This window comes from Sycon ciliatum, chromosome 4 (genome assembly GCF_964019385.1).
Source record: "Sycon ciliatum chromosome 4, ocSycCili1.1, whole genome shotgun sequence".
Classification (NCBI taxonomy): Eukaryota; Metazoa; Porifera; class Calcarea; order Leucosolenida; family Sycettidae; genus Sycon; species Sycon ciliatum.
The window spans coordinates 11386615-11412412 of record NC_088646.1 but is presented as its reverse complement, the minus strand read 5'-3'; the positions used below and the strand labels follow the sequence as shown (position 1 = coordinate 11412412).

Below are 25798 nucleotides of genomic sequence, written 5' to 3'. Positions count from 1 at the left end.
TAGTAGTAAAAATAGCTTCAAGTTAGCATCTATTAATTCAAGTATTCTCCAAAAGCAAACGGATGCCTATCAACGGTGAACGGTACTCTCCCTGGTTGCAATAAAAAAAAAGAGAAAAAAAGAAAATGATCATGTCCGTTCCCGAAGGGAACTCACGATGGCCACCCGGCAATCAAGCCTCAACAGAAATAGGACATCTCTTTATGCTGTGGCCGGATCAAGCAAGTGCAGCACTGAATTTCAAACAGTCATGATCCATGAGACTCAGCTACAGCTAGCAGTCCGAACTGATACAGTGATAGGCTGTCTATCATTGGGTGATAGGAAACTAAAAAAACATGTCATTAATTTAATAAAAGCAATGCTGGGGACCGTGACAGCAAAGCGATCTAAAAGGGTCAACAGCATATTGTACTGTCCACAATGTGATGCTGGGACATAGCTGATAAAATGGTGGCAAGGTTGCATAGCAGTGATGATGAAGAAGAAGTTGCTGCAACAAATATCTCACCAGGACAATGCTGGGTTCCCAGGCAATCCCTGCGCTCAACGTTAGCATCAGAACCTCGTCATTATACTTGTCTACAATACATATAGCTGCTATTAGCTAGAAAATGAGGTAAAATAGTCTCAAGCGGGTTTGTCTGATGTACTGCTACACACATCCTATAGTACCTAGAGAAGAACTGACTTATAACACAACAGCACAGGTGGAAAGGTTAGCAATCTTCGGGGGAAAACAATAGTTTAAAATATGAAAATGAGGTCAAAGGCATGCAGATAGGCATGTGAACTAGTCTAACTTTCACACGTTACCTATATCAATGTGTCAACAGTAGCTACAACTCAAATTTCAATGAAATTGTGTGTGTGTGTGTGTGTGTGTGTGTGTGTGTGTTTGTGTGTGTGGTGTGTGTGTGTGTGTGTGTGTGTGTGCATGCGCGTGGGTGTGCATGCGCGTGGGTGTGGTGATGGCAGAGACCTGCACGGTAGGTCACTACATTGTACATGTTAGGACTAACGTTACATGTAGAACAGTTACCTCCTGCCAGCAGGAAGACCAGCCTCCAATAGACTGCTGTTCTAGGTCCTCTAGGTCGGTCGTGGAATGGCAAGGGAGGAGACATGGGAGAGTGCAGTTTCAAGAGTTGTCAGGCAATAGCCTTCCTCTCCCATCAAGTATCTAGCAAGAAGAAGAAAGGCAAACGCCGCTCACATAGACTCTATGGTTCAATAAAGTGAGCATGCACAGTCCAGTGTAGCTGTTGCAGGCAATACAACGAGACGGTCTGACCCTCCTCCGGGGCCCCCAGAGGACATAGGCAGGGTGTGCAGGATGGATACGTTCTACGTTGTACCTTGTGGCACATGGTTTAAAGCTTGGCTCGGTAGGGGTTGGTAAGAATTTTCTGAGCTCTGATTGGAATTGCTTGGTGGTGGCTGCTTGCTGCTCATGCTTTTGGTTGGTTGGGTTGTTTATTTTCATCAACTTTGGTGTTAGGGGCCGTCCGTAAATATCGAACTTTTTTCACCAAACGAATTATTTTAGTTTAGACCCAACCCCTCCCTCCCTCCCCCTCAGAACGTAAAAAATGTTGACATGACGCGCATATACAATGGCCATGTACATGAATCAATGTTTTCTGAAACGAAATTGGTCAACCCCCTCCCACCCCATAACGAAATCATTTCGTTTTGTGAAAAAAGTTCGATATTTATGGACGACCCCTTAGGGGCTAGCCGGCATTATCGATAATTTTCATGGAATGACATTTTTTAGCTATGACCCTCACCCACCCACCACCCTGAACAAAACATTTATTGGCTTGACAGCTAAAATTGATTGGTGTTTCAGCTATCAATATTTTTTTCAAAACGAAACTCTCCTCGACCCACCCACCCGCCCATGAAGGTATAAACGAAACTTTTTCGTTCGTGTAAAATATCGACAGGTTCGGACAGTCCCTTAGTTAGTAGCATTCTCTATTGCGGTACTCGTGCTCGTACACGAGGCTTAGAAACTGTGTAAAACAAGAAAAGAAATAAAGGACATTGTCCATGTACATTAGACCCATGCACCGGCCACAACACAGTCCATCACAATAGCTTCTTTGTCTGCACAGCGAGTTGAGATTGCTTGGCTCGCTGTGGCTAAGGGCCCAGCGTCCTCAGCCGCCTGCACTGTGCTAGATGGCCGTTGGCACCTGTTCGTGTTGCATCTAATGTGCACACTATGCATGCCTGAACAAGCGCCAGCAGGTACCGTAAAGCCATGTCATGCTAACTTCTCTGATCAGCAAGTCATCTGCAGACTAATTTTTATGAATGAGATACTGTTGTTTCCACTTGGAGACGGGCCATCAATCTACTATCTCTAAAGTATTCTTCGTGCTCTCCCAAGGAAAACCTTGGATTTGAGCAACACTTTGCACATTCTGGTCGGGTTTTTTTTGAAAATTGCACATGGCAAATCGCCGAAGCGCAACTATTTACTCACAGTCTAACTAGTGCTGCAACGATTACCTTTTTTCCTTAGTGGCTAAGCTGATACCATAACGATCGGCTTATCGGCTAAACGATTATTATTGTATCTACATCAGTACAATGTACATTCTGTGAATTCAAAAAAAATACGAGTCCGACATTGCCAACAATGGAAAGCGGGTGCATAGATCCGATGATCCCGCAACAAGTCCGTCAGCTGTTCGGACTGACCAGACGAACACAGACAAGACAGAGGCGACGCACTGGTTGCAACCCAAGAGGCAAGAGCTGATGGTGCCCTTCGCCTGTGACTTCGCTGACTCCGACGATGAAGTCAGAGAAGCCGGCCAGAAGTGCAGATCGGCAGATCTCAACAGATGAGCTGACTTGAGGCGCATCAACAAGTAACTACCGTATTTCCACAAATAGTAGGCCGGTCTACTATTTTTTCAACCTCGTCCTAACCCGGGCTTATAATCGAGGACGGTCTTTTATTCTTTCAACCCAGTTTGACCCCGGTCTTCTATTTTTCGCCACACAGTTTTACCCCCGTTCTTCCATTTTCTTCTACACAGTTTGAGCACGGTCTTCTATTTTTAACACAAGAACAAAGACTCATTTAGTAAGCCCGGTCTTCTAATCGGAGACGGTCTTTTTTATTTTTTCAATCACCCCCTGCCCCGGCCTTGTATACGAGGAAGGAGTGTATACGAGGACGGCCTTTTATTTGCGGAAATACGGTAGTTGCTTTTCCTGTCTATGCTCAAAATAGGCCCCGACGCCAGGCCTAGCTCGTCGTCGAGCAAATTGGTTTGGGAACCGTCAACAGAACGGAAAACACGAAACTGAAGACCACTTTACTGTCTTTAGCTCAAGACTACTTGCATCTGGAGGGAACTCTACTGAGCCTGCCAGTCCTTCATGCTGCCTGTAAGAAAAGTAGTCAGCTGAAAAGACGGCGACGGTGATCGTGTCGATGTTTCTCAGATCGTGCTTGTACTTTTACACGGACATGTACATCGATGTTGCAAGTGTACAGTCATGTACATATTCGTATCGTACTCGCAACACTTTCGGTGCATGCATGCTTTGTGCGACCCCCAAAAGGGGGGAAATCCCGTACCAAGCGTAAGTACCATTCTACTCGTTTAGCCGATAAAATCGAAATAACCGTTCGATCTATTTCTTATCGAGTAAGTAACGAGTAATCGATATAATCGTTTCAGCACTAAGTCTAACGTAAACGCACGCACACACGTCTTTTATGTCTTTAATAGTAAAGAAGTTTCGAGCAGAGCAACCATACACCTACCCTTCGTGAATGAACTCCAGCATGGCCGCACACTCGCTGGTCAGTTGCGGGATGGACGCTTGAACGATGCAATAGCCGAGAATCGGCAGGAGGTCATCACATCCACTGCAGTGCAGGCACATTCACGACAAAATAATACACAATAGAATCAACATTTACTGAAGTTGTCGGTACCACACAATCAAAAGGGTTGATCATGTTGTTGTTGTTGTTGAAATTTTATTTTGTATCGCAGACCAAACGGTCATCACACTATTATCATCCTAATAAATTGGTTCAACTAAGGGTTGTTGTTGTTGTTACTTTATTTTACTTCACCAGAATTACAGGCAGTAGAATGCCTTCTCACTAGACCAGGTCTAGTTCTCACAAATGATGAAGAATGTGAATGAACATGCTAAAGCTAATGAAAAACAAGAAATAGAAAAAGATGAGAAAAACTTGTGTTTTATATTTTATGAAGGGTCAACAGAGAAATGCACCGAAAGCGTCAGTACAAACCAAGATAGCAGTGAGGACAACTGCCTCGCAGCACATACGGTAAAAAAAGGACTCCAGCGTACAAATCAACTCGCAAACGGAAATATGGAAATTAGTGCGCCAAGATGTCAACCTAAAAAAACATCCGCCAAGGCTATGTTTTGCCATTCACCAAGCTACCACCCTGTCAGCGGCTTGACGACCACAGAAGTACAGGAAGACCAGGAGTATGTAAATGAGTGTGCCCATGCCTAGTGAATGGGGAGGGGGCAGGTAGAATGCAAGAGAAAAGGATGTGATAGGCTCTTGCATTATCTGCCCCCCCCCCCCCTCTCTTGCTCTTTCACAAATCACATGAGAAACTGCGCTAATTTGCCCGGCCAAATTAGTGCAGTTTCTCATGTGATTTGTGAAAGAGCAAAGCGTCTTGCTATATTCCTACACCACTGTAATATCTGAGCCAATGAGAAGCACCACTACATTGCAGGCAATATCACAGTAATGCTGTGATGCTGTGCCATTGCCAATACTAATCGTACCGGTGTAACACAGCCTACAAGAGATCCCCAGCTTACATTGACGCTTCCATGCGACTCTTGCCAATGCTGACAAAATAGTCCTCTGCAGCCTTGCAGATGCAACGAGTAACCGCCACTGCATGGAAAAATCAAAAGAGAGAGAGAGAGAGAGAGAGAGAGAGAGAGAGAGAGAGAGAAAGAGAGAGAGAGAGAGAGAGAGAGAGAAAGAGAGAGAGAGAGAGAGAGAGAGAGAGAAAGAGAGAGAGAGAGAGAGAGAAAGAGAGAGAGAGAGAGAGAGAGAGAGAGAGAGAAAGAGAGAGAGAGAGAGAGAAAGAGAGAGAGAGAGAGAGAGAGAGAGAGAGAGAGAGAGAGAAAGAGAGAGAGAGAGAGAGAGAGAGAGAAAGAGAGAGAGAGAGAAAGAGAGAGAGAGAGAGAGAGAGAAAGAGAGAGAGAGAGAGAGAGAGAGAGAGAAAGAGAGAGAGAGAGAGAGAGAAAGAGAGAGAGAGAGAGAGAGAGAGAGAGAGAGAGATAGTAAATAGTGTGCTTGTCACTATCCAGTGTATCAGCAACACAGTAGTGTCCTATTGAAATAGTCAAGAATTAGCCTGGATGATGCATGCAGTTCCACTACTCTATCTAAACAGAACAATCACAATAATGGCGAAGATCAGAAGGTACAGCGCAGGTGAAAAGGGTGCTTAGCTGCACTTTACTGAAACGGAGAAACAAGCATTCGAAGTTTGAACTTGCCATCATTTGTGGTTAAAGACCGCGCATAAAAACCACCACCACAGCATAGTTTATTGAAGGATTTCTATCCGGGCTTCTTATAGGAAAGCTAGAGGGGCTGGCTACCACAAGGGCGTGATAACTCAAACCCTCAAATCTCGACCCTAAGCACCCTTTTCACGTGGTCTGAGCCAATCTAGTCCGAAGATTTCGCATCCAGTTGAGTCATAAAAGAGACCAGTGATTGTTTCAATAAGGCAGACCATCTGGTAAAAGGAGAGCGATCTCTCTTGCGCGCCTTCGCTCTCCTTATTTTCTTTTTAATTTAGGGCACACTTTTTGTCGCGCGCCTTGAGAATTTCGAGCGCATCCGCATCACTATGAAGTTCTGAAAACACTCAAATATTTCGTAACTCGGCTTTCCCTGAACGGAATCGAGTAATCGAAAGGTCTATTCGCATTAGAAAGTTCTCAGCTGTCGGCTCCAACAAATCGGAAGTCGATCCGAGGTCCAATAGTGGAGTTACGGCACTCGCAAGGTATTTTACGTACCGTTGCAAATTTTCACTTCCGCACATATAATTTTGACATAAAGGATTTCCCTCTGTTGCGTGACAGTCCGGGCATGCATAGACCTGTGTACGTGTGACGCCAGGCACAGGTCTTTAGCCGTCAGCTACAGAAGAAAGGAGCGCTCTACGATGAATACTACAAAAATACCATGGATCTTAGTAATATAGCGAATTGTCTCAATTTCCCATTGCGTGTGTCATTGTCCCTGATGAAGGGAAACTAAAGTTGTGGTCCGAACAGCTTTCATTTGTAGTGCGTACGGCGATTTTCCAGAACGAATTTGGCAGCTATTGGGTATTGAATCCGATTGGGGTATGGCAAGATGTTGAAAAAACCCCGTATTGTGCTCGCCTTGGATAGATAATGCGAGCGACTTTTTTTTGGGGGGGGGGGGGTGGTGGGGACTGCTCTCCTACCACTCTCCTTGAGAGGATAGCGAGAGTGATTGTTCACTCTCCTGGATTTTTCTTACACGAAGGTCTGATAAGGTATTCTAGTATGTAATTATACCGTAGGTACACAACCAAGTCTCCCATGGCACTGCACTTCACCCTTCTTGTGCTCAGTCTTCTCATCTTTTTGTTAAGACACAAATTCTTGTAGGCCAATGCCGCTCATGTGGCCTTGCGAGCTGTGCTAAATCTGTGGTGGGTTGAAGCACGCCAACCACAGAAGAATCAACAAGGGAAGAACAGCAGCCTGACATGTGGACATGCATTGTGCAAAGTTGTGTGAGAAAAACGAACTTTCTATAGTGCCACTGCTGACCAAACTGAACATGGGAAATGGTCGAGAGCTCACCAACACACTCCAGCTTCTCCAACGGTATAGAGAGAGTGGGGATGCGACGTAACTCAGTAATTGCTTCAACGTATGGCTGACCATCTGGCTGGTTACCCTGGCAAGGAAGACAGACAGAAAGAGGTAGATATAACCCACTCATCACACATGAGTTCACTATTCACCTAATCAGGAGAGATACCAGTCCTCCAATGATAGCTTGCATTATTCACCTAATCAGGAGATACCAGTCCTCCAATGATAGCTTGCATTATTCACCTGATCAGGAGATACCAGTCCTCTAACGATAGCTTGCATGCCGTCCTACTGGTAGGAACCAAGAAATCACTTCGTGAAAGTGCTTTCGGTAGGGAATTTTCTCGAAAAAGTTGTTGAGACGAGGTCTTTGTAAGGCATAGTAATGGCGCAAGATGCAAGATTATGTCCAGTGCTTCCGCATACGTGAAATTTTATCAATTGTCAAAATGGTCGCACACGCTAGCAACTCTGTCCAAAGTCAATTTTGACCATGGCACATCGATCATGGTGAGGACTAGGCCTCCGCGGAATATGCCGGCATAATTTCGGGAATTATCGGTGTGATTTTTAAAACGGGAATTATTGGCAATTTTTGTGGAATAATCTGTAAAATTTGAGCAATGCCCCCCTTTTTTCCATTTTTTCCATTTTAACACCCTGATTTGTACCAAAAAGCTTGTGATCCTGAATGAGTTGATCGCCTGGTATTTCAAAAGAGAAAGAAAAAAAAGCTTCCAGCCGAGTTTCACGCGAACCGTGATTTTTTTGCCCGTACAAGTGGCAAAAAAACCTGTAAGCGGTACGGTATCTGCAAAAGAAGGAAGAAAAAAGCATTATTGGTGGAATTACGGGAATCATCGGACGTAATTTTGAGCAATGCTCAAAGGAATTATCGGTAAAAATACGAGCATATTCCGCGGAGGCCTAGTGAGGACCTAATGTCTTTCTTAGCCTGCCATGGCAGTGAAGCGCAAAATTCCTTACTCGGTTTCCATGTTTACAATGGGCTGTTTCCATGGTATTTCGCAGTATGCCTTGTACGATCACGTCTAAAACTTGTATACTTTTTCATTAGCCCATTAGCAACAGTTTAGGGTCAAGTTCTAGGTCAATGTTAGAACAGAGGCCGTGCAGCATGTCTGTGTTTGATGGTCCTACCGTAGGTCCTACTGGCAGGCCCGATGTCTATGCCAGCTATCACTAAGACTATGCCAGCTATCACTAAGACTATGCCAGCTATCACTAAGACTATGCCAGCTATCACTAAGACTTGCCAGCTATCACTAAGACTATGCCAGCTATCACTAAGACTTGCCAGCTATCACTAAGACTTGCCAGCTATCACTAAGACTTGCCAGCTATCACTAAGACTTGCCAGCTATCACTAAGACTTGCCAGCTATCACTAAGACTTGACGTGAGTCAGGTTTACTTTTAAAGTAAGCACACTAACACCAAGCCACACCAAGCCACACCAAGCCACACCAAGCCACACCAAGCCACACCAAGCCACACCAAGCCACACCAAGCCACACCAAGCCACACCAAGCCACACCAAGCCACACCAAGCCACACCAAGCCACACCAAGCCACACCAACTCACCAGTTCATCAGATCCCAGGCGAAAGTTCTCAGGTATGCCCATTTCAATCATAGACTTCATACGACTAAGGTTGAGACCTGTGACGAATGCTTTCTCCTTGCAAACATTGGACAACCTGGAGAACAGATATGGTCAATATCAACAAGAACCACAACAACACTTAGAAATTATCTGTGCCACACATTGATACTGTTGAGTTCGAAACAGGACGACTGACGACACATTATCCAGACATTACAACGGGAACAGGTAGGTTGGGGTAACGACATTTATTATAGACGACGAGACAAGAGACCAAGACGAACGAAACGACTACATTGAAGAGTGAGAAAAGAGAGAGAGAGAGATCAAGTCTGAACGGCAAGATAAAGGGCCTGGGTAGCTATGGCAAATATGGGCGCGCAAGTAGCTACCCAGGCCAACGGAACAAAAGGAGACAAAAGGTGAGTACGTAAGTGCATGCAGGCCAGCTAGAAAAGGTACGGGAGGAGGTACCTAACAATACCATCACACCAGATTCATCACACATATGCTTCAATTAAGGATTGGCACACTGCAGATCAACCAATTCAGTCGTCCTTTATTAGTCCAGCACATCATAAGCCGGCACACTCGATAAGCAAGACTATTCTCAGCGAGCAAATATTCCCGTTCTTTCAGAATTTCTGTCCCCCACACCGTGCCGGATTAAAGAAGGACTGAAGTGTAGGAAAACTCATGGTGAAGCTTCCCAGCCAGTCTGCCACATCCATTGACAAGTAGCATATGCACAGCTCTGTAAAGCTTGCTGAAATTGGCGCACACAAGCCACCAGCAAATACACAAACAACAGCTACAATAGTACAGGCTTAGGCAGCAGCCATGAGCGGCAACAAACAAAACGGTTAAAACAAAGTCCCACTAGGCTTTTACATGTACCCTGCTCTACCTTAGTACGTCCAGCAAGTGTGGCCAGAGCGGAGGGAAGAGGTTCTTTTCGATCGCCACATGGCACTGGTCTCGGCCCGCTGGCGTTCTCAGCTCCTCATAGACCACCAACATGGCAACCTCGAGAATATCTGTACATTGGAAAATGATCAAAGCAAAACTGCAGCTCAGTGAAGTAAATGCATACAACTAGACCAGAGTGAAAACCCAGGCTATCCTAACCCCTCATCATCACCAACCAATCAAAACAAGTGATTCAAAAGCAACCAAGCAAGAGCGCAATTAGTCAGCTCAAAGACAAGAATACCACACGCAGAAGATGAGCATCAATAAGGGAAGAAACAAACATACATACTCATACACTCATACACTCATACACACACACACACACACACACACACACACACACACACACACACACACACACACACACACACACACACACACACACACACTCAGGCTCAAACAACGCTCAGTTGTGGAAGTATATCAAGAAAAGCACATAAAAAAGCCGACTGAGATACAGCTGGATGCATGCGATGATTGGCACACAAGACAGGACTTACGAATTGCACCGTGTATGTCTTTCACAATGTCAGTCAGTGCTGCAGTGCACACGTCTGCCAACTCCAGCTCCTGAGAAGAGCACAAGGACTTGCCAAACTCCAGAATATCCTTGGGGCTGATATGGCCAGGGGCTGGCATTGGCGAGGAAGTTCTAGATCCATGTTCATCGGACACACACAACTCATCAGTTTCGCCCTGTGTGGAAGATGATCCTGTTGCACCGTTAGCATTCTCAGTGGGTTCCGTGATACCAAGCATGTCCAGGACTGTAGCAAGTGCTCCCTCGTCATCTTCTAGCGATGGGTCGGACAATATCCAGCCTCGCTGGGGCCCAGTGTTGACAGACAGAGAGTCCGCAGTGCTGCGCATGTCTGTTGATTGAGTGGTACTGCTAGAACGATGATCTGAACGAACACAGAAAGGACAACACTCAATGTTGCAGCAAAGGTTACCCTTCCTTCTCGCCTGTACAAAAAGACCAACACTCAAAGGACTGGCCTTATGAATTCGTAGCTACCAAAGCCATATTAAAAGAACAATTTCGAGTTACACACAAATTTGCTTAATTCCCTCATTTAGATACACAGCGGTCCAAAACAAACAAAAATGTTATGCATTCCGAACTTCCCTCACCTCTATGTGTCGGCATGGTAATGGTGGTCATTAGACCACTGGCCGCTGCAGGCATGTTTGCTGTGGGTGTGGATGCTTGCTTGGCAAGTGGAAGAAGGGTGTGGTAGAGCTGGTACTGCAACAGTCCCAGCTTCTTGCTCAGCGGGTGATCTGTGGTACTGCAGAAACACGCAAAATATGGTGTGGTGACTACACTTATAACATTATTCTACACCACAGCTGGATCAAAACTGACCATTAACATGCTTTGAACAAGCAAGATCGCTGTGCATCTCAACAACTTAGTCGTGGCCAAGTAATGGAAACAATCACAGACCATTCAATCTACTAAGGAAGATGTGAACTGAGAGTGCCACACAGTCCATCAAATAGCCATCCATTCTTGTCGTCCACCCTTGCCCCAAAACAGTGGAAGTTCACTGGGAGCGTCACTTTCTACCTCGTTCACAAGTGACCCTGGCTACAGCCCTGTGCCCTTCAAAAATACTCATTTACAGTAAGAAAAGAATGCATGGAGCCCCATTCCAACTTGGGCTATCTATGCTTCTTGCACCCCGAAAATGTGAAACATTTAAATCAAAGCCAGGGACGCACGCATGTGCGCACACACACACACACACACACACACACACACACACACACACACACACACACACACACACATACCCGCACACGTGTGCGCACACATGCGCGCGCACGCGCACACACACACACACCTGCACACGTGCACGCACACACACACACACACACACACACACACACACACACACACACACACACACACACACACACACACACACATACATAAAGATGGCTGACCATGCTGCTGCTGCTGTAGCTGCCCTACCTGAACACGTGGTTGATGAAAGCGCTGATGCACTCACTGTCTTCCGGATTCTCAGCTATCTTCTTGCGCTTCTCATTCGCCCATGTCTGCATAGGCAAACAAGTTAACACATATAGAACAATTAGTTACGGTACCAACAGCAGCAGTGAAAATCAAAAGACAAAGTAAATAACACCCCTACCCCCATCATACCATCATACCATTATCCTGCTAACACACGTGCACGCACGCACGCACGCACGCACGCACGCACCCACACACAAACACATCCACACGCATACATACAGACACACACACACACACACACACACACACACACACACACACACACACACACACACACACACACACTGCCAACAACATACTATATCGTTGTGAACCAAGATACAAACTGCATGATCTTAAAACTCTTCACTTCCCCAAGCACCCTGGCATGCAGCCCACGATTAACACAAGTCACGGCACAGCAAGTCATGGCACAGCAAGTCATGCCAGAGCAAGTTACATTGATACATTGCAGTAAAGAACACGGGCACAAGAAACTCACCAGGTTCTTTTCAAAGCTGCCAACATCAAGCACCAGTTGCTTATGGTCCAGTGGATCTCTAGCTTCCTCAAGGCGTTGCCTGCACAGACAAAAGGTACTTCAGTAAGTCAGGATTCAGTGAAACCAGGAATCATACGTTAGCATTTTACAGCGGACATCCCCCCACCCCTCCGTTACAATTTTCCTGGCTAGAACCCTGGTGACTACTACTAGTATCAAAGCTCTTTGCTTGAGAATTGTCAACCAATAACTCAGTGGCTCTGTATGAGCAAGACACACCGTGACCTACCGATGTTCCTCCGCGATACGCCGCTGCCGCTCTTGAATCTTCTGATTGAGCTGGACACACAGCTAGCTGAGGAAAACCGTGTTGCAACATGCATAGCACTATGCAAACCTGACAAATGACTGCATCACTAGGATACAGTATAGATGCTTGGTTTAACACACACTGATCAAGACCCCGGATTAAGGTAGGATAGAATGAAGACCAAGGACGCACAGTGAGTGTGTTCGATTATGCCCGCGAATCGATGTTAAAACCATTCATGAATTGCCCCCCCCCCCCCCCCCCCCCCCCGGCTATTCACATCAACCCATGTGAATCATGAGGGTGAATGGATTCCGAACCGATTCCAGGGCTCACGACATGAAATCGAACGACGAGAATCCATTTTTCATGAATCGACCCATGTCAGTAATCGAACGCACCCAGTCTGAATGAAAGCACACGTACAAGTAGTCAAGTATGAATGAGCATGTTACCACAGGACATGGGCACAAGTGCCCTCAGCTTAAAAGAAGAGCTCAATTAACAATGGCCTGTGGAGCGCAATGTCATGTTCTCTGACAGTAGAAGAAAAAAGAAAGATACAGCAGCTTCCCTGCTCTTCGCAATGGCCATGTTCTCCTGGAGTTGTCGCATCATGGTCATATTCTGCAACAAGAAGCAAAGTTAGGGCAAGCAAACACACACGAACAAGCCAGTTTTAAACACAGTTTTCAATGTAACGCCACGGTTCATCACTAAGAGCACTAAGTTTTAGTCCTCTTTCCTCCTCGTGACCTGCTTTACAGCTAAGATTCAATTTGAAAACCATGCTGAACAACAATAAACAATGCACAGGAATGATCGACACAAACACAAACAGTGTCGCTAATCTGCACATCGATTATTTGTTTTGATATTTATTATTTATTTGTACCTTTTCAGCGCTGCACAGTTTGTACAAGTACTTGTAGATTTATGCAGTGCGTGTCTATAGCTTTATTCGAACGAAATGCGTATTGCGCAGTTGTCCCTTGTAGTACGTGATTTGTAGTGTGTGCTAGCATACACGTGAGAATGCTACACACTTTCCATGCGACCTACTTTCCTTGATTCTGTACTTTTCATGCATGTGTCGCTGGGATACACGATATGGGCCGGGTTTTGTATATTGGTTTTGAAGCATGTGGTTCTCCTTTTCAGTTAAGTTGTTCTTTGGTTGTTCCTCGCGTTGTTGTTTTGGATTGGAGACAAAGATGGCTTTCCGTTTCAGTACAGAAGAATAATATAAATGTGACTATAACTGATAGCATTCCGTTGATTGCTGGGATGCGTTGGGACCCCAACACCAATATTTGGCGACAACCCAGTAGAATTTGAATCGTGTCCACCGTAGCGTGCTGGCGTAGCATGGCCGAGTCCGACGCCCAAGAGAAATCACCTGGTGCGGGTGGAAGCGCTGAAGCTTTTGAATGGGTGAAGCTGGAGGCGAGTTATCTACAGCTTGGCGAAGATTACGGGCATTCTGGCAAGGAACTGGTCTCGTTCGTGGAGCGCAAGCTCAATGAAGCAACCGAACGAGACCAGAGAGCACAAGAGTGTGCTGAGAGAATCGCCGAGAAGGAGCTGGAAAGTAAAAAGGAGTTAGAAAAACTCCATGCCGCTAGTGGTAGTAGCAGTAGTGCCCCCGCACGTTGGACGTGCCGAAGTCCACGGACAAACAGCACGTCCGGCGTTATTTGATTACATTTGAGGCTGTTGTTCAGCAAAATGGCTACCAAAATTCTACGTGGTTGTTTGCCCTCCGTTCGGCTGCGGTGGGAACAAAGCTTGAACCTGTGCTGCATCACGTGACAACAAACGAAAGCGCTAAAGTACAATTGACATGTAATTTTGGCAAGACTGCCGAGAAGACGTGGTCCAAGTTGCTGTCTCTGCGGTAGCAGAAGAACGACACGCTTTCCGGTACGTCACGCATGTAGAGCAACTGGTGCAAGAGTGGGCATTGCTATCTGGAGTGCCACAGGACCAGAAGCATAGCAGTGGAAACAGTGAGATGTTCATGGCAATCGTCCGCCAATTTGTACTCCAGGGATGCTCGCTTGACCTCCGTGTGTACTTGCTTGAAAATAAGATCGGTGAGAAAACGTTCGAAGACATTACGGAGCTGGGTACAGCATGTCAGGAAGCCCATGGTGTACGTTCTGTGTCTGACAAGAAACCCATGGCCTGGGAGCCTGAGGGTGCATCAGCACTGTGTTCAAGCTGTCCACTGCCGACAGCCGACACACTCTCCCTCTCACACAGCGATGCAGTGTCAACTCCCACTCTTAAGACATGGACAAGGCGCACCCTGTTGAAGTGCATGACAGCGACATTTGATCCGTTCGGCTTGGTGTCACCAGCAGTATTGACAGGCAAGATGCTGCTGCAAGAGGCCTGGAAGGAACAAGGCAGGTGGGATGATCCGCTACCTGCTACACTCGCCCAGCGTATAGCGACGGGCAACGGTTGGACTTGTAAAACCTGCACTAGTTTTGGTGGGGAGGATGTCGCTGACCTGCACATCTATTATTTGTTTTGACATTATTCTATTTATTGGTACCTTACCAGCGCTGCACAGTTTGTACGAGTACTTGTAGATTTATGCAGTGCGTGTCTACAGCTTTATTCGAATGCATGCGTATTGCGCAGTTGTCCCTTGTAGTACGGGATTCGTAGTGCGTGTTAGCATACACATGGGAATGCTACACCACTTTTCATGCGACCTACTTTCCTTAATTCTGTACTTGCTTTTCATGCGCGTGTCACTGGCATACGCGACACGGGCCGGGTTTGTGTATTGGTGTTGAAGCATGTGGTTCTTCTTTTCAGTTAGTTGCTCTTTGGTTGTTCCTCGCGTTGTTGTTTAGGATTGGAGACAAAGATGGCTTTCCGCTTCAGTGATATAATATAAATGTAACTACCCCGGAGGATGTACCCAGTGTGCTGACAGTGCTCAATACCACGGAGGCAGAGCGTAATACAGAACAGAACAACAAGGACAATCAAGGCTTGTTTGCTGCAACTTCAAGTTTCATGCTCTCGCAATCATCAGGCAGCATTGTGGGTGCCTGATGATTGCGAGAGCAGGAAACTTGAAGTAGCAGCAAACAAGCCTTGATTGTCCTTGTTGTTCCGTTCTGTATAAATGTAACTATAACTAGACTCGGGTGGAGAGCCAAGGATTAATTTATAAGAAGAAAAGAGGACCAAAGAGCTAATAGTTACGCTATAATATCCACTAACACCACTGCAGTTACTTTACAATCAGCTCATGCGATAACACAGTACGGCACTTAGTTAGGTGTAGAACGTCCATACCGTTGGTCAGTGCCGTGCAATATTATCGCATGAGCTGATTGTAAAGGAACTGATGGTGTTAGTGGACATTCTAGTGTAACGTGTAGCTCTTTGGTCCTCTTTTCTTCTTGTGACTATAACCAAGAGTATATAACACCCCAAGCGTGTGCAACTCTGCATATGGGGTCTCCGACGGCGACAACTCACATCACGTGTCTCAGGTACGTTCGTACTACGTGCAAACGAAGGATAGCGTGCGCGCAATCCAAAATTCGGGCATGATCATGCTGGGGGTTTGCATACCCGCAGTGAGTTTCTGTCAGAGAGTGCTCCGCTGCTCGCTAAAACGGGCTGGAAACGTACAACTGTGACACTACACCACGTGACGTGAGTTTTCGCCGTCGGCGTACCCCATAGAAAAGGTATGAGGAGTTGCACACTCTTGGGGGGAGGGGGGGGGGGGGTATTATACTCTTGCTATAACTGATAGTATTCTGTTGAGGGTTGGGATGCGTTGGGACCCCAACACCAATAAACATGCCACTTTGCTACATAACGGGTAAGATAACCTGTGGAGTGCTCAGTTATCAGCGCTAAGAAAAGACACACAAGTGTGTGTAGTTGGGCAAGTTGTTTCTAACCATTCGTGTGATGGAAGCGGCACTCATTCCTGACGCGTGCATCTTCTGCATCCTCTTCTGATACGAGGTCATGAGCTGTTGGTTGCGCTGTCGCATTAGATCCACTGGGGACAGTTGGCTAGCCACCAGAGAACCTCGCTCAGGAGCACCAGTTGACGTAGTTGCAAGTGACGCACTGGCTGATGCCTGCAAACAAAACAACAACAAAACAAATTCAGTCCATCATGAGGTACAGTAGTTGGTGAAGTATTCTAACATGATAAGTTTCTCTGCTGACATTCTCGGGTGAGTACAGACAACAACAAGGACATGAGCTCTGTGTGGAATTGTGGGAAGCCAGTATACTATAATGCTACATTTTAGTAATTTGTATGCAACTGGTGCAGCAGATAGATTAGAACCAAATCTTATTGGTATAATATTACATGTATCCGCTGTACAATCTGAATTAGAACGTACATGTCGTAGCAGCGACGGCCCGGTGTTGAGTGACTGAGCTGTGCTGCTGGTGGGTACGGGCATTGACCTGGCTCCACTGGCATCTGTGGAGCGCAGGTGCTCAGTCAGCTGTGCGACACGCTGCTGCTGTGACTCCTGTGTGCCGCCACCGCCGCCACCACTGATACTGGCAGAACCGGCCTGGGACTGCTGGTACGTCGGTAGAGGCGAAAACTGCGGATGTTGTGGTGGAATGCTAGCCGTGGCGGGGACATATTGCTGCTGTTGAGGCACTGCAGCAGTGGTGTGTACAGGTCCGGGGGAGGAAACCGACAAGGTCGGATGCTGCTGTGGACCTGTCAAACCGGTACTAGCTGTGGTAGTGCAGCTGCTGGTTGCACTAGCTGAAGTAGAGCCCGTGTCCGTAGCACTTGACGTGGATCCTTCACTGACAAGTTCGTTGACACGATCAGTGCATTGGCGGGCCATGCGTAGAATACGCTCGGTGTCCTTCGTTCGTAACTCGCTTAGAGTGTCTGAGCAACGACAACAAGAAAAGACCAGATTATGAGCAACATATTGTATAGACGATGCACACAACCACGTCGATACCATACGCGTAGTGGCAACACGCCAAAAACTATACCATTTACAACCAAGATGAAGAACATACTCCGTTCTCACACTCGCCCATACATACAAACATTAAGGTAGAAGCTGCTTGCTTGGACATTGACAACTGACAGAGGCTTTGCTCTGCTCGTCATACGACCTACTGTAAAGAGTCAGCATCTTCGGAGTTCATACAAAGTTCCATGCATGTGCTTTCAGTACACATATGTGTACAGTGGAATGTCTGTTCAACAGACAACCTATCATGTAGTGACCAGACATACAGGTATCTGTCCTGTATAGGGAAGTATCCTGACTACAGAAGACATTATCACTTGATTGGGAACAGCAGGGACTGAACAAATGTGTCCTGAATATGGAGGACCGAGGCGTCCACTGAGTGACAGGTATCCGCTAAGGGAGGTTCTGCTGTTGTACAATCTAGCACGGGTTCCGTTCAGCTTCCAAACAGATCAACACATCGCAACTTATTCTTAGTATCTCTTACTTATCTGCTGGCAGTCCGCGGATAGTATTTGATACATGTAGATAAGGCTTGAGAGATATTGCTGGTACGCACCCTGAAAAGTACACAACATCACAGACACGCAAACATATTGACACGCAAACATATTGCTGCCATGCATCATGAAAAGTACACGACATCACAGACACACATACTAAGAAAATCAACCTCAAAGTCAATGGCACTCAGGTCCTGCAGAAGCTACCGAAAGTGAAGGCGTATTTGTCATTACATCAAAGGGAACAAATCTTTTTGCAAAATACCGGTATGCTCACAGTGTCACTGAGAAACCCTCCCCTGAAGGAACTGCCACACTCTCAGCTCACTTTCCACATTCAGCAGTGCCAGGTCAGCAATAGTACACAACACTGCTTTGGAGCATATTGAGCTTTTATAATCAAACTGAAGAACAGAACAAAATTCAGGCTTTTCACAAGAAACATTTCTTAAAGTTTCCATGAGCACATCCATTGCTTTCTCTTCAGGTGGATACGCAGGTAGAAAAGAGATATACCAGCAACCAATACAATAACTGATATACATTGCAAAGGTGGTATACGTAGCAGCAAGAGGCACAGCGAGAATAATCACACAGATATGATAATTTATATAGAAAGTGTGAGTTGTGTTGGCTGGTGATTGACTAAGGTCGTGAAACTCCGAGTAGCAATGGATATGTGAGTACTCTACTGGACTGGGTGTAGAAACTAAGTGTTGATAGATGTGTGTGTAGGCTTGAAAATCAACACGTTCTATATGATTATTGTGTGTGGATATTCTCGCTGTGCCCATTAGTACAAAACAGTGGTAGTGACTTCGGTGATAATTTGATAAGAAAGTCGGTTGCCCCCCCCCCCCCCCCCCCCCACACACACACACTGGAGTTCTAGTGCTCTTCAGCCATAATCTTCCTCAGCCTATTCAAGTTCAACTAATGAGGGGTGAATTTCCTGAAACACTGTGTATTGACCAGGGAGTGTAGACTCGCCGAATCGAAGGTTGTATGGACTTCTCGTGTGCTCTGGATGGCAGCTGTGAGTCAGTCAAGTGTGCCTCCTACTGTTACTTATAATGTTATATCACCACACATAACTGTCCTTGTACTGTATATCACTTAGAACCAACGCAAAAGTTTGTAGCTCACGAAACGAACAAAATTTGTGTTGACATACAGCTGTAACTCCAAAGTGAAAATATTCATCAACTAAAACAGCTCAAGTTTGACACAAAAGAAATATAAATGGTCGCTGTGTGGTCCAACAAGAACCTTGTTCAACTGGTCTGAAGAGACTAAACGTGAATAATGCTATCCTACAAAATAAAATAATTTAAATACTTTGAAAATTTTGAAGGACGCTTCCAAATACTTTGAAGTAATAAAATCAGGTTTGGCATAGGGAAACTCAACAGCTTTAAATCAACATCAGTCTCTTGTTATTCAAACGTACTTCAGTAGTAAAATCTGACAATACATTTACACTGCACTTGTGAATGCCCCTGCATCCATTGCAATCAGAAAAAGAAATAGAAGGCTGCCAAGATGAGCAGTGACTAATCAAGATATCAGAATACATCCAGTCAAAGTACATTTACTTGGAAATCTGAAGAGGTGGTATGAGGTGTTCTGGCTGCCGTGACGCCACGTCCAGTTGCTCGTACTCATCAATCAATGATAGCAGGCTCTCGGACGCAGTGTCAAACTCTGCAGCTTCCATGCCGGCAACAGTTGTGTAGTGGTGCAGATGGGCCCTGCGCTGGTACAGCTTGCGAAAGCGCTGGTGGACGTTACGGAACGTGTGCCGAATACACGTGTTATTGGCGAGGCAAAGCAAGGAGTAAGCTTGGCCGGCCGGCGGTACCGAGCACAAGCCCGTCTTCCAGCCAGCATCGTTCCAGTGTACAAACGACAGGCTGGGCCGCATGCGCTCGATGTTGCGGCGAATGTCCGACATCTGCACCTTGCCACGCAGCAGCATGGCACACGCCAGGTAGACGTTGTTCTTCGGATCGGCGTGCATCAGCTGGTGGTCGCGTGACAGGGCGTCGCTGAACACCTGGTCCATCGACCTGGGTCCCATGCCAACATCGCGCAGGGAGTACAGCGGTGCCATACTCGACACTAGGTAATGCATGCGTGGGTACGGCACTAGATTCATTGTGATCTCGTTTAGATCCACGTTCAGGGAACCCTCGAACCGCGACGAACTGGTCAGATTCAGCATGAGGTTTGCCACGATATTATTCATGTCGTCAAACGGCTTTGACTTCACCTCGGCTGCACTTCCATGACTAGAGCTAACGCCTGACGACAGTACACCCTGCTGCGATCGCGACTTGGATTGCAACTTGCCGCTGCCCAGACTGCCCCCACCGCAGTTCTTCGACACAAGCTGTGTGATACGACCCAAAGACTCGTTCTCGACGGGCAGAACGCAATCGGCGTGTGCCGTCAGGTGACTTGTGGCCAGTAAGCTGTTGTACGGTGAGGTGATGACGTCATCGTCGACTGACGGATACACCGGCAGGGCAAAGCGATACACTTCGGGATATGTATCCCGTAGGTGGTCCAGCACGTACGTACCCAGGCCCGACCCAGTCCCACCGCCCATCGAGTGAAGCAAGAAGAACGTTTGCAGGCAGTCGCATTCCTCCGCCGCTCGTCTGATGCACTCGGCCAGCTGATCGGCGTACATATCACCGTACATGTAATGTCCCACTGCCCAGTTGTTTCCAGAGCCGGAGATCGACGTCAGATTCTGGCGACAGTCAAACACCTCACCCAGTTGGCCGCGCAGCAACTCATTCACTACGCTCTCCTCCATATCGACCAGCACTGCTCGCGCCTTGAGAGACCGAATCTTCCCCGTCCCATCGCCCACTGGCAGGCTAGCTGGCCCGCCGACTCGACGGTTCGGGTTTACGTTGCGAAAGAAGCTGCTCAGCGCTGTATCATAGGTCCCACGTGGATTGCTCGCGGCGTGCTCGCGAAGAGCAAGGTCCCAGAAACGACAACCAATTTGGTTGCCACACTGGCCCACTTGCACGACGATCGATTGAGTCATTGTGCCACAAGTCTAAACGAACTTACTCAGGACTTGGTTGGCCATGAAGTTCGGTTCGTGATCGCTGCATTCGCAGCCTATGGCTCAGGGGAACAACGCATGACAAGGTTTGAAGCTGAGCTCACTTCAAAATCCGTCGGCATAGAAAGCATAGTCCTCTCAGAGAACAAACACTCTTCGCGGAGGACTACGCCTCGTGTGGAGCTGGGTTACTTATCCGCAAGGGTTTGGCGAGGCCTGTGCTCTTTTGGTCCTCGTCAGAGCTCGGTGAAGAAACCTTTCAACGCTCACTACAAGTACTCGTAGAAGATCGCAATGCAGCACTAGCAGCTACGAATTTCCCGCCGTCCAGCCCCACATAACATTTCAACTGTACTTCATGATGAACACGTGCAAAATGCTGCTGCAACGAACGAAAAAATGTTCGAAAAAAGAACATTCTTCCTTGCTTGACATGCATTTGATCGAGGATCCACATATCAGGGAGTCGTCAAATAGTTGAAATACTTGTATTTTGATGACTCCCTGATCCACATGTGGCCGCAGTACAGTCACAGATCTACTGATGACTGGTGTCATGACACTACTAGCAGGGACTAGTCGTAAAACACCGTATTATATTTTACGACTCCCCGGACAAATACACCAGTACAATGACATCAGTACATGTCATGATGCATGGATGTAGTAAGGACTGATAAAGGAGGTAATCTTCTACACAAATATACACGTACCCATGCCCACGGTACCGGTACGTGGTAGTGCTCACTTTACTTCCAGGAAAACGTTTCTATTTCAATATACTTTTCCTCGTCGTATTGTTGTGGACATGGAAATCCGGTTCAAGTGAATGACCGGGGCCGGCGCCCTCAGTGCGTACAGAACGTTGCATGCACAGTGCACAATCATGTTGATCGCATGTGAACTCACGGCTGCATGGCCAGCGCACTGGAGCCGCTTGACCTCCGACTGGGTTTCCATGTCCAAGACATGCACAGTATTATATCATTTACAATCAATCATGTACATGTCCAACACTACAGGAATCGGGCATGTTGAAACTAACCCATAGAAAGATTATCTGTTCTTTCCTGCTCTGATATTCAGGACAGCGCAATTTGTCATTCTTGACGTCAAGATGGCAAACACTAATGCTACAGGTCATGCTACTTCAGCGCGACACAGTAGTGGTTCCGACAACGCATCAAAAACGGCGTAAACGACGCCTTGTGCTTTCCTACGCATATGCTGCATCACACATTCTGGTATATGCACCCTTGCTACAGAAATCAGAGGTTTCGATTTTCTTGCGACAAACCCCAAGGGAGAAAGTGATCTACAGTGGCACAATCTAGCTTTAAAAATAAGGTAAGAAGGCTGATGAACTGTGGGATACATTGAAAGAAACCTTTTTTTCTCGTTAGAAAATGAAGAAGAAAAGGGTCCACGTGCGTATCAATACTCATGCGCAATACCATGGCAAGAAGACATGGGTTGCGACGCAAGGCTCCGGAAAGGGGTGCAGGGGCGTGCTTGGCGAGGGGCACAGGGGGCAAGTGCACCCCCAAAATATTTTTGCCGGTTTTTTTTTGAAAAGTCACCAATGACGATGTTATGTATTGCGGAAAGCCCGACCTCGCGGGAGCACATCCTGCACCTGTGTCTTGTACATTGTACTAGTAAGTTGTAGTGCAGTAGGGGCTGTTCTTTCGACGCTCTCCTTGCCGAATCCTGTCCAGATACGTCAACTAGTGTGACGATTGTTCTTAACTATATCCGTGCATACAATCTTTGTAACAGTAATAATGACGTCACATGTACAAATATCTGATGATGTCACCAGTAGTCCATCAGCCAAGAACTCAGAAGTCGTCAAATTCAAGCACCCTGTTGCACTTAGAAATCGAATAGTTGATTTTGGCCTCAATGGGGAGTTTAGGTACCCTGTACACCGAATCCGCAAATAAAAAGAGTAAACGACTTGCACGCTCTGCAGGGGGAAGCCGACAAAGTGACCATTTTTGGCATTTCATCGACAGCCATTGTTGTGACCTAAACCCAATCTCCAATCAGTGCCATGCGCGTTTCAGGAATGAACTTTCAGATTTTTGTGAATTACGGGAAAAATCTTGCAAATCGAGAAGATTTGCAGTGTAAACCATTGCAGTTTCCGTATTACACGTGTGCCTGGATTCAAATTACAATAAAATTGTTGTTCGCTACTTGTAGAGTGTTGTTCCATTACACATCTCTTTCACTGTTCTATTTAATTGAGCATCCGAATACATACCTTCAGGAAGATTACAATGAGCTAGTATTGAACATCATCCACCTTCGGGTTTCCGAAGTATGCACCCCGAGTCATGTCAAGCAGGTTTGAAGCGTAGTTTTTACTGTCTCTCAAAAGTGATCTACGCTTCCACCCTGAATGGAATCACCCCGGGAAGGTCCTGATCCCTGGAAAAATAAGGAACGTGGAGAGCTAAAAGTAAGGAATCTGCGGCGATGGATGTTCTACATCGAGTGAATGCCATGCAGTTCTTTTCTCCATTACGACAAACTAGCAAACGCCATGACTCTGGATGCTGACAGCAAACAGTTGAAATAAAGGCAAGGCTGCTTTGAACATGTTGCAACCAGGTAGTAGTACAGTTACAGTTGTACTACTTCGAAGTACTATCTACCACACTCGAGATCACCCAAAGATAAAGCGATTGAATTCAAAATCAAAAAAATTGTTGGGGATCGTCTGAAGCATATTCAAGCGAGGTACAGTCGGGCTTGATGACTGATCAGAGCCCTCGGGCTGGTCCCTTGGGCTTTGATCAGCCATCAATCCCTCTGTACCTCGCTTGATTATCTACTTGATACCATTGTAGTTGCAAACAAGTAACTACAACAATTGCAGTACAATAGTCATGTAGTTTTTTGAATTTGTTATTTGAAAATGGTGAGCATCTTCATCTTCTTCCCGGTGCGCATGTACACATATTTTTTGAATCTGTACGTGCTCCAAGCCAACTCACCTCTGCTCAAATCGACGGCGATTTATTTCGCGATTTTAGGTCGATCGCCACGGAAAACCACACCAAACGTTGACAAAACTCCACGTTTTTCACTGAAGACGCATTGGATGTCCTGATAAAACGGATGGAAAACCTCGTAATGGCTGTTGAAGAATAAGAAATTTGTCGAACTTCCAAGGCGCACTGCAAAAGGAGTGCAAGAGTTTCGCCAGGGAAAGTAGGCAGGTCGGATTCAGTGATGCTTTTGCTGTCGATTGATGTCAGTTCCAGGTGTTCGATTTGTAAGTGCAACAGGGGACTCACTTTGGCACCACTGGCTGATGGACTACAGTACAACCTTTTGAAAATTGCTGTTGTCTGGAAGTGGTGCACCCCCCCCCCCCCCCCCCTGGAAGGGGAGCCGAGCACGCCCCTGGGGGTGTATTTATTACACTACAGTTTGACACTAGAGCTCAAGGACCAAGACAACTTACTACAGTATTTACGTCAACATACTGAAACAAGACAATAGTTATAGAAGTCTGAAAGGGAGGGGGATATGACTTATATGGGGGGGGGGGGGGGGGGGGGCAGCGGTGCTTTTCTCGGACACTTTGAAGTCGATGTGAACACAATCATGTACATTGTACAATGAGCAAAGAGCAAATCAGCAGCAGTGATAATGTTGGTGCTTTGCATGCTAGTAAAGCACCAACATGCTTTAGGAGCCGTCCACAATTATTGATCTTTTACACGAAACAAAAGTTTCGTTTATGGCTGGGTGGGTCGAGGAGAGTTCCGTTTTGAAAATATTGATAGCTGAAACATCGATCCATTCTCGGTGTCAAGTCAATATTATTTTCATTCGGGGTGGGGCTTGTAACTAAACTTTTTCGTTTTGTGAAAACTATCGACAATGCCAGATCGCCTCTAGCATGCTACCGTTGGGGACATGGAAATCCGGTCGATTGACACGGGGCCGGTGCCCCCAGTGCGTACAGAACGCTGCGTTGGAATGCACGTGTTGATGGTATGGGTACTCACGGCTGCATGGCCACCGCCCTCGGCCGCTCGACCGGATGTCCATGTCCATGACCGTAGTTCATACCAGGGAGTCGTCAAATACGTATCTGACGACTCCCTGGTTCATACTCTACATGGAGCCATGTCTCAAATGCAGCAATGGCGTTACACATGGGTCAATCATGTACGGTAGTTGACAAACACGTGTTGTTTGGGAACACATGGCATGTTCTTCGACAGTGATACTTTAGTAACTTTACAGTTGATCATAGATGGCTTCGACTCCTTTCCCTTTGGTGAACAACAGTATCTTCACGAATAAGACGAACTTCCATCTACAGTTATTGGTACTAGTATACAGTGAAATGTTTCACTAAAAAATATTCTTCCATTAACTTGTTTACCAGGTATCATGCTCCAACATTACATTGGACAAGAATTAAAATTGTTCTACCTTCAAATGCTGTTCATCGTCCAGGCGAAGAGCTTCTGCGACGGAACGCCTGGCGTGTACGATTCTCTGATCCATTCTCCCAGCTAGCTCCCCTTCGCTTGGAGCGAACAGGAAATTCTAACAACGTCAAAAACTTTCACCTGCTGAACTTTCACCGATTTCAGCTACAGTATCCAGGGGACTGCAAAGAACGAACTTAGATCACTCTTTCCATGCCATACCTGCCAGTTGGTAGCCTCAGTTTGTTATCAATGCGGTTAGGATCAGATGGGCTTGAGAATCCACTAAATAATAAATTACGAACCAGGATGCAAGCAGTACAAGTCATCCAAAAATACGACAGCAAGTCTGTAGTAGGTGACTGAAACAGTTTCCTTTTTCTCAAAATA

The 25798-nt window shown here is 46.4% G+C and overlaps 2 protein-coding genes across 2 annotated transcripts; both read right to left on the bottom strand.

Annotated features, from left to right (window-relative positions):
* On the bottom strand, positions 1-25798 carry LOC135814471 (VPS9 domain-containing protein 1-like). The gene is made up of 16 exons (XM_065327592.1): positions 25410-25798; positions 17848-17920; positions 16749-17263; positions 16290-16475; positions 12913-12975; positions 12328-12377; positions 12039-12117; positions 11492-11577; positions 10645-10802; positions 10011-10415; positions 9446-9575; positions 8518-8632; positions 6898-6994; positions 4852-4930; positions 3797-3901; positions 1-1183 (listed from the first exon to the last, which is right to left on the bottom strand). The coding sequence occupies exons 1-16, from the start codon at positions 25482-25484 to the stop codon at positions 1093-1095; spliced, it is 2307 nt and encodes a 768-aa protein (XP_065183664.1). The 5' UTR covers positions 25485-25798; the 3' UTR covers positions 1-1092.
* On the bottom strand, positions 18990-21369 carry LOC135814470 (tubulin epsilon chain-like). Its single transcript, XM_065327591.1, has one exon. It carries the CDS (start codon positions 20925-20927, stop codon positions 19455-19457), a length of 1473 nt encoding a protein of 490 aa, XP_065183663.1. The 5' UTR covers positions 20928-21369; the 3' UTR covers positions 18990-19454.

Excerpts from the sequence above, each read along its gene's own strand:
- LOC135814470 (XM_065327591.1), bottom strand. The coding sequence starts at position 20,927 with ATGACTCAATCGATCGTCGTGCAAGTGGGCCAGTGTGGCAACCAAATT.
- LOC135814471 (XM_065327592.1), bottom strand. The coding sequence starts at position 25,484 with ATGGATCAGAGAATCGTACACGCCAGGCGTTCCGTCGCAGAAGCTCTT. Across the intron at positions 11,578-12,038 it reads GCAGCTTTGAAAAGAACCTG|ACATGGGCGAATGAGAAGCG; the intron begins GTGAGTTTCTTG and ends TTGCCTATGCAG. Across the intron at positions 10,803-11,491 it reads TTCATCAACCACGTGTTCAG|TACCACAGATCACCCGCTGA; the intron begins GTAGGGCAGCTA and ends GTGTTTCTGCAG.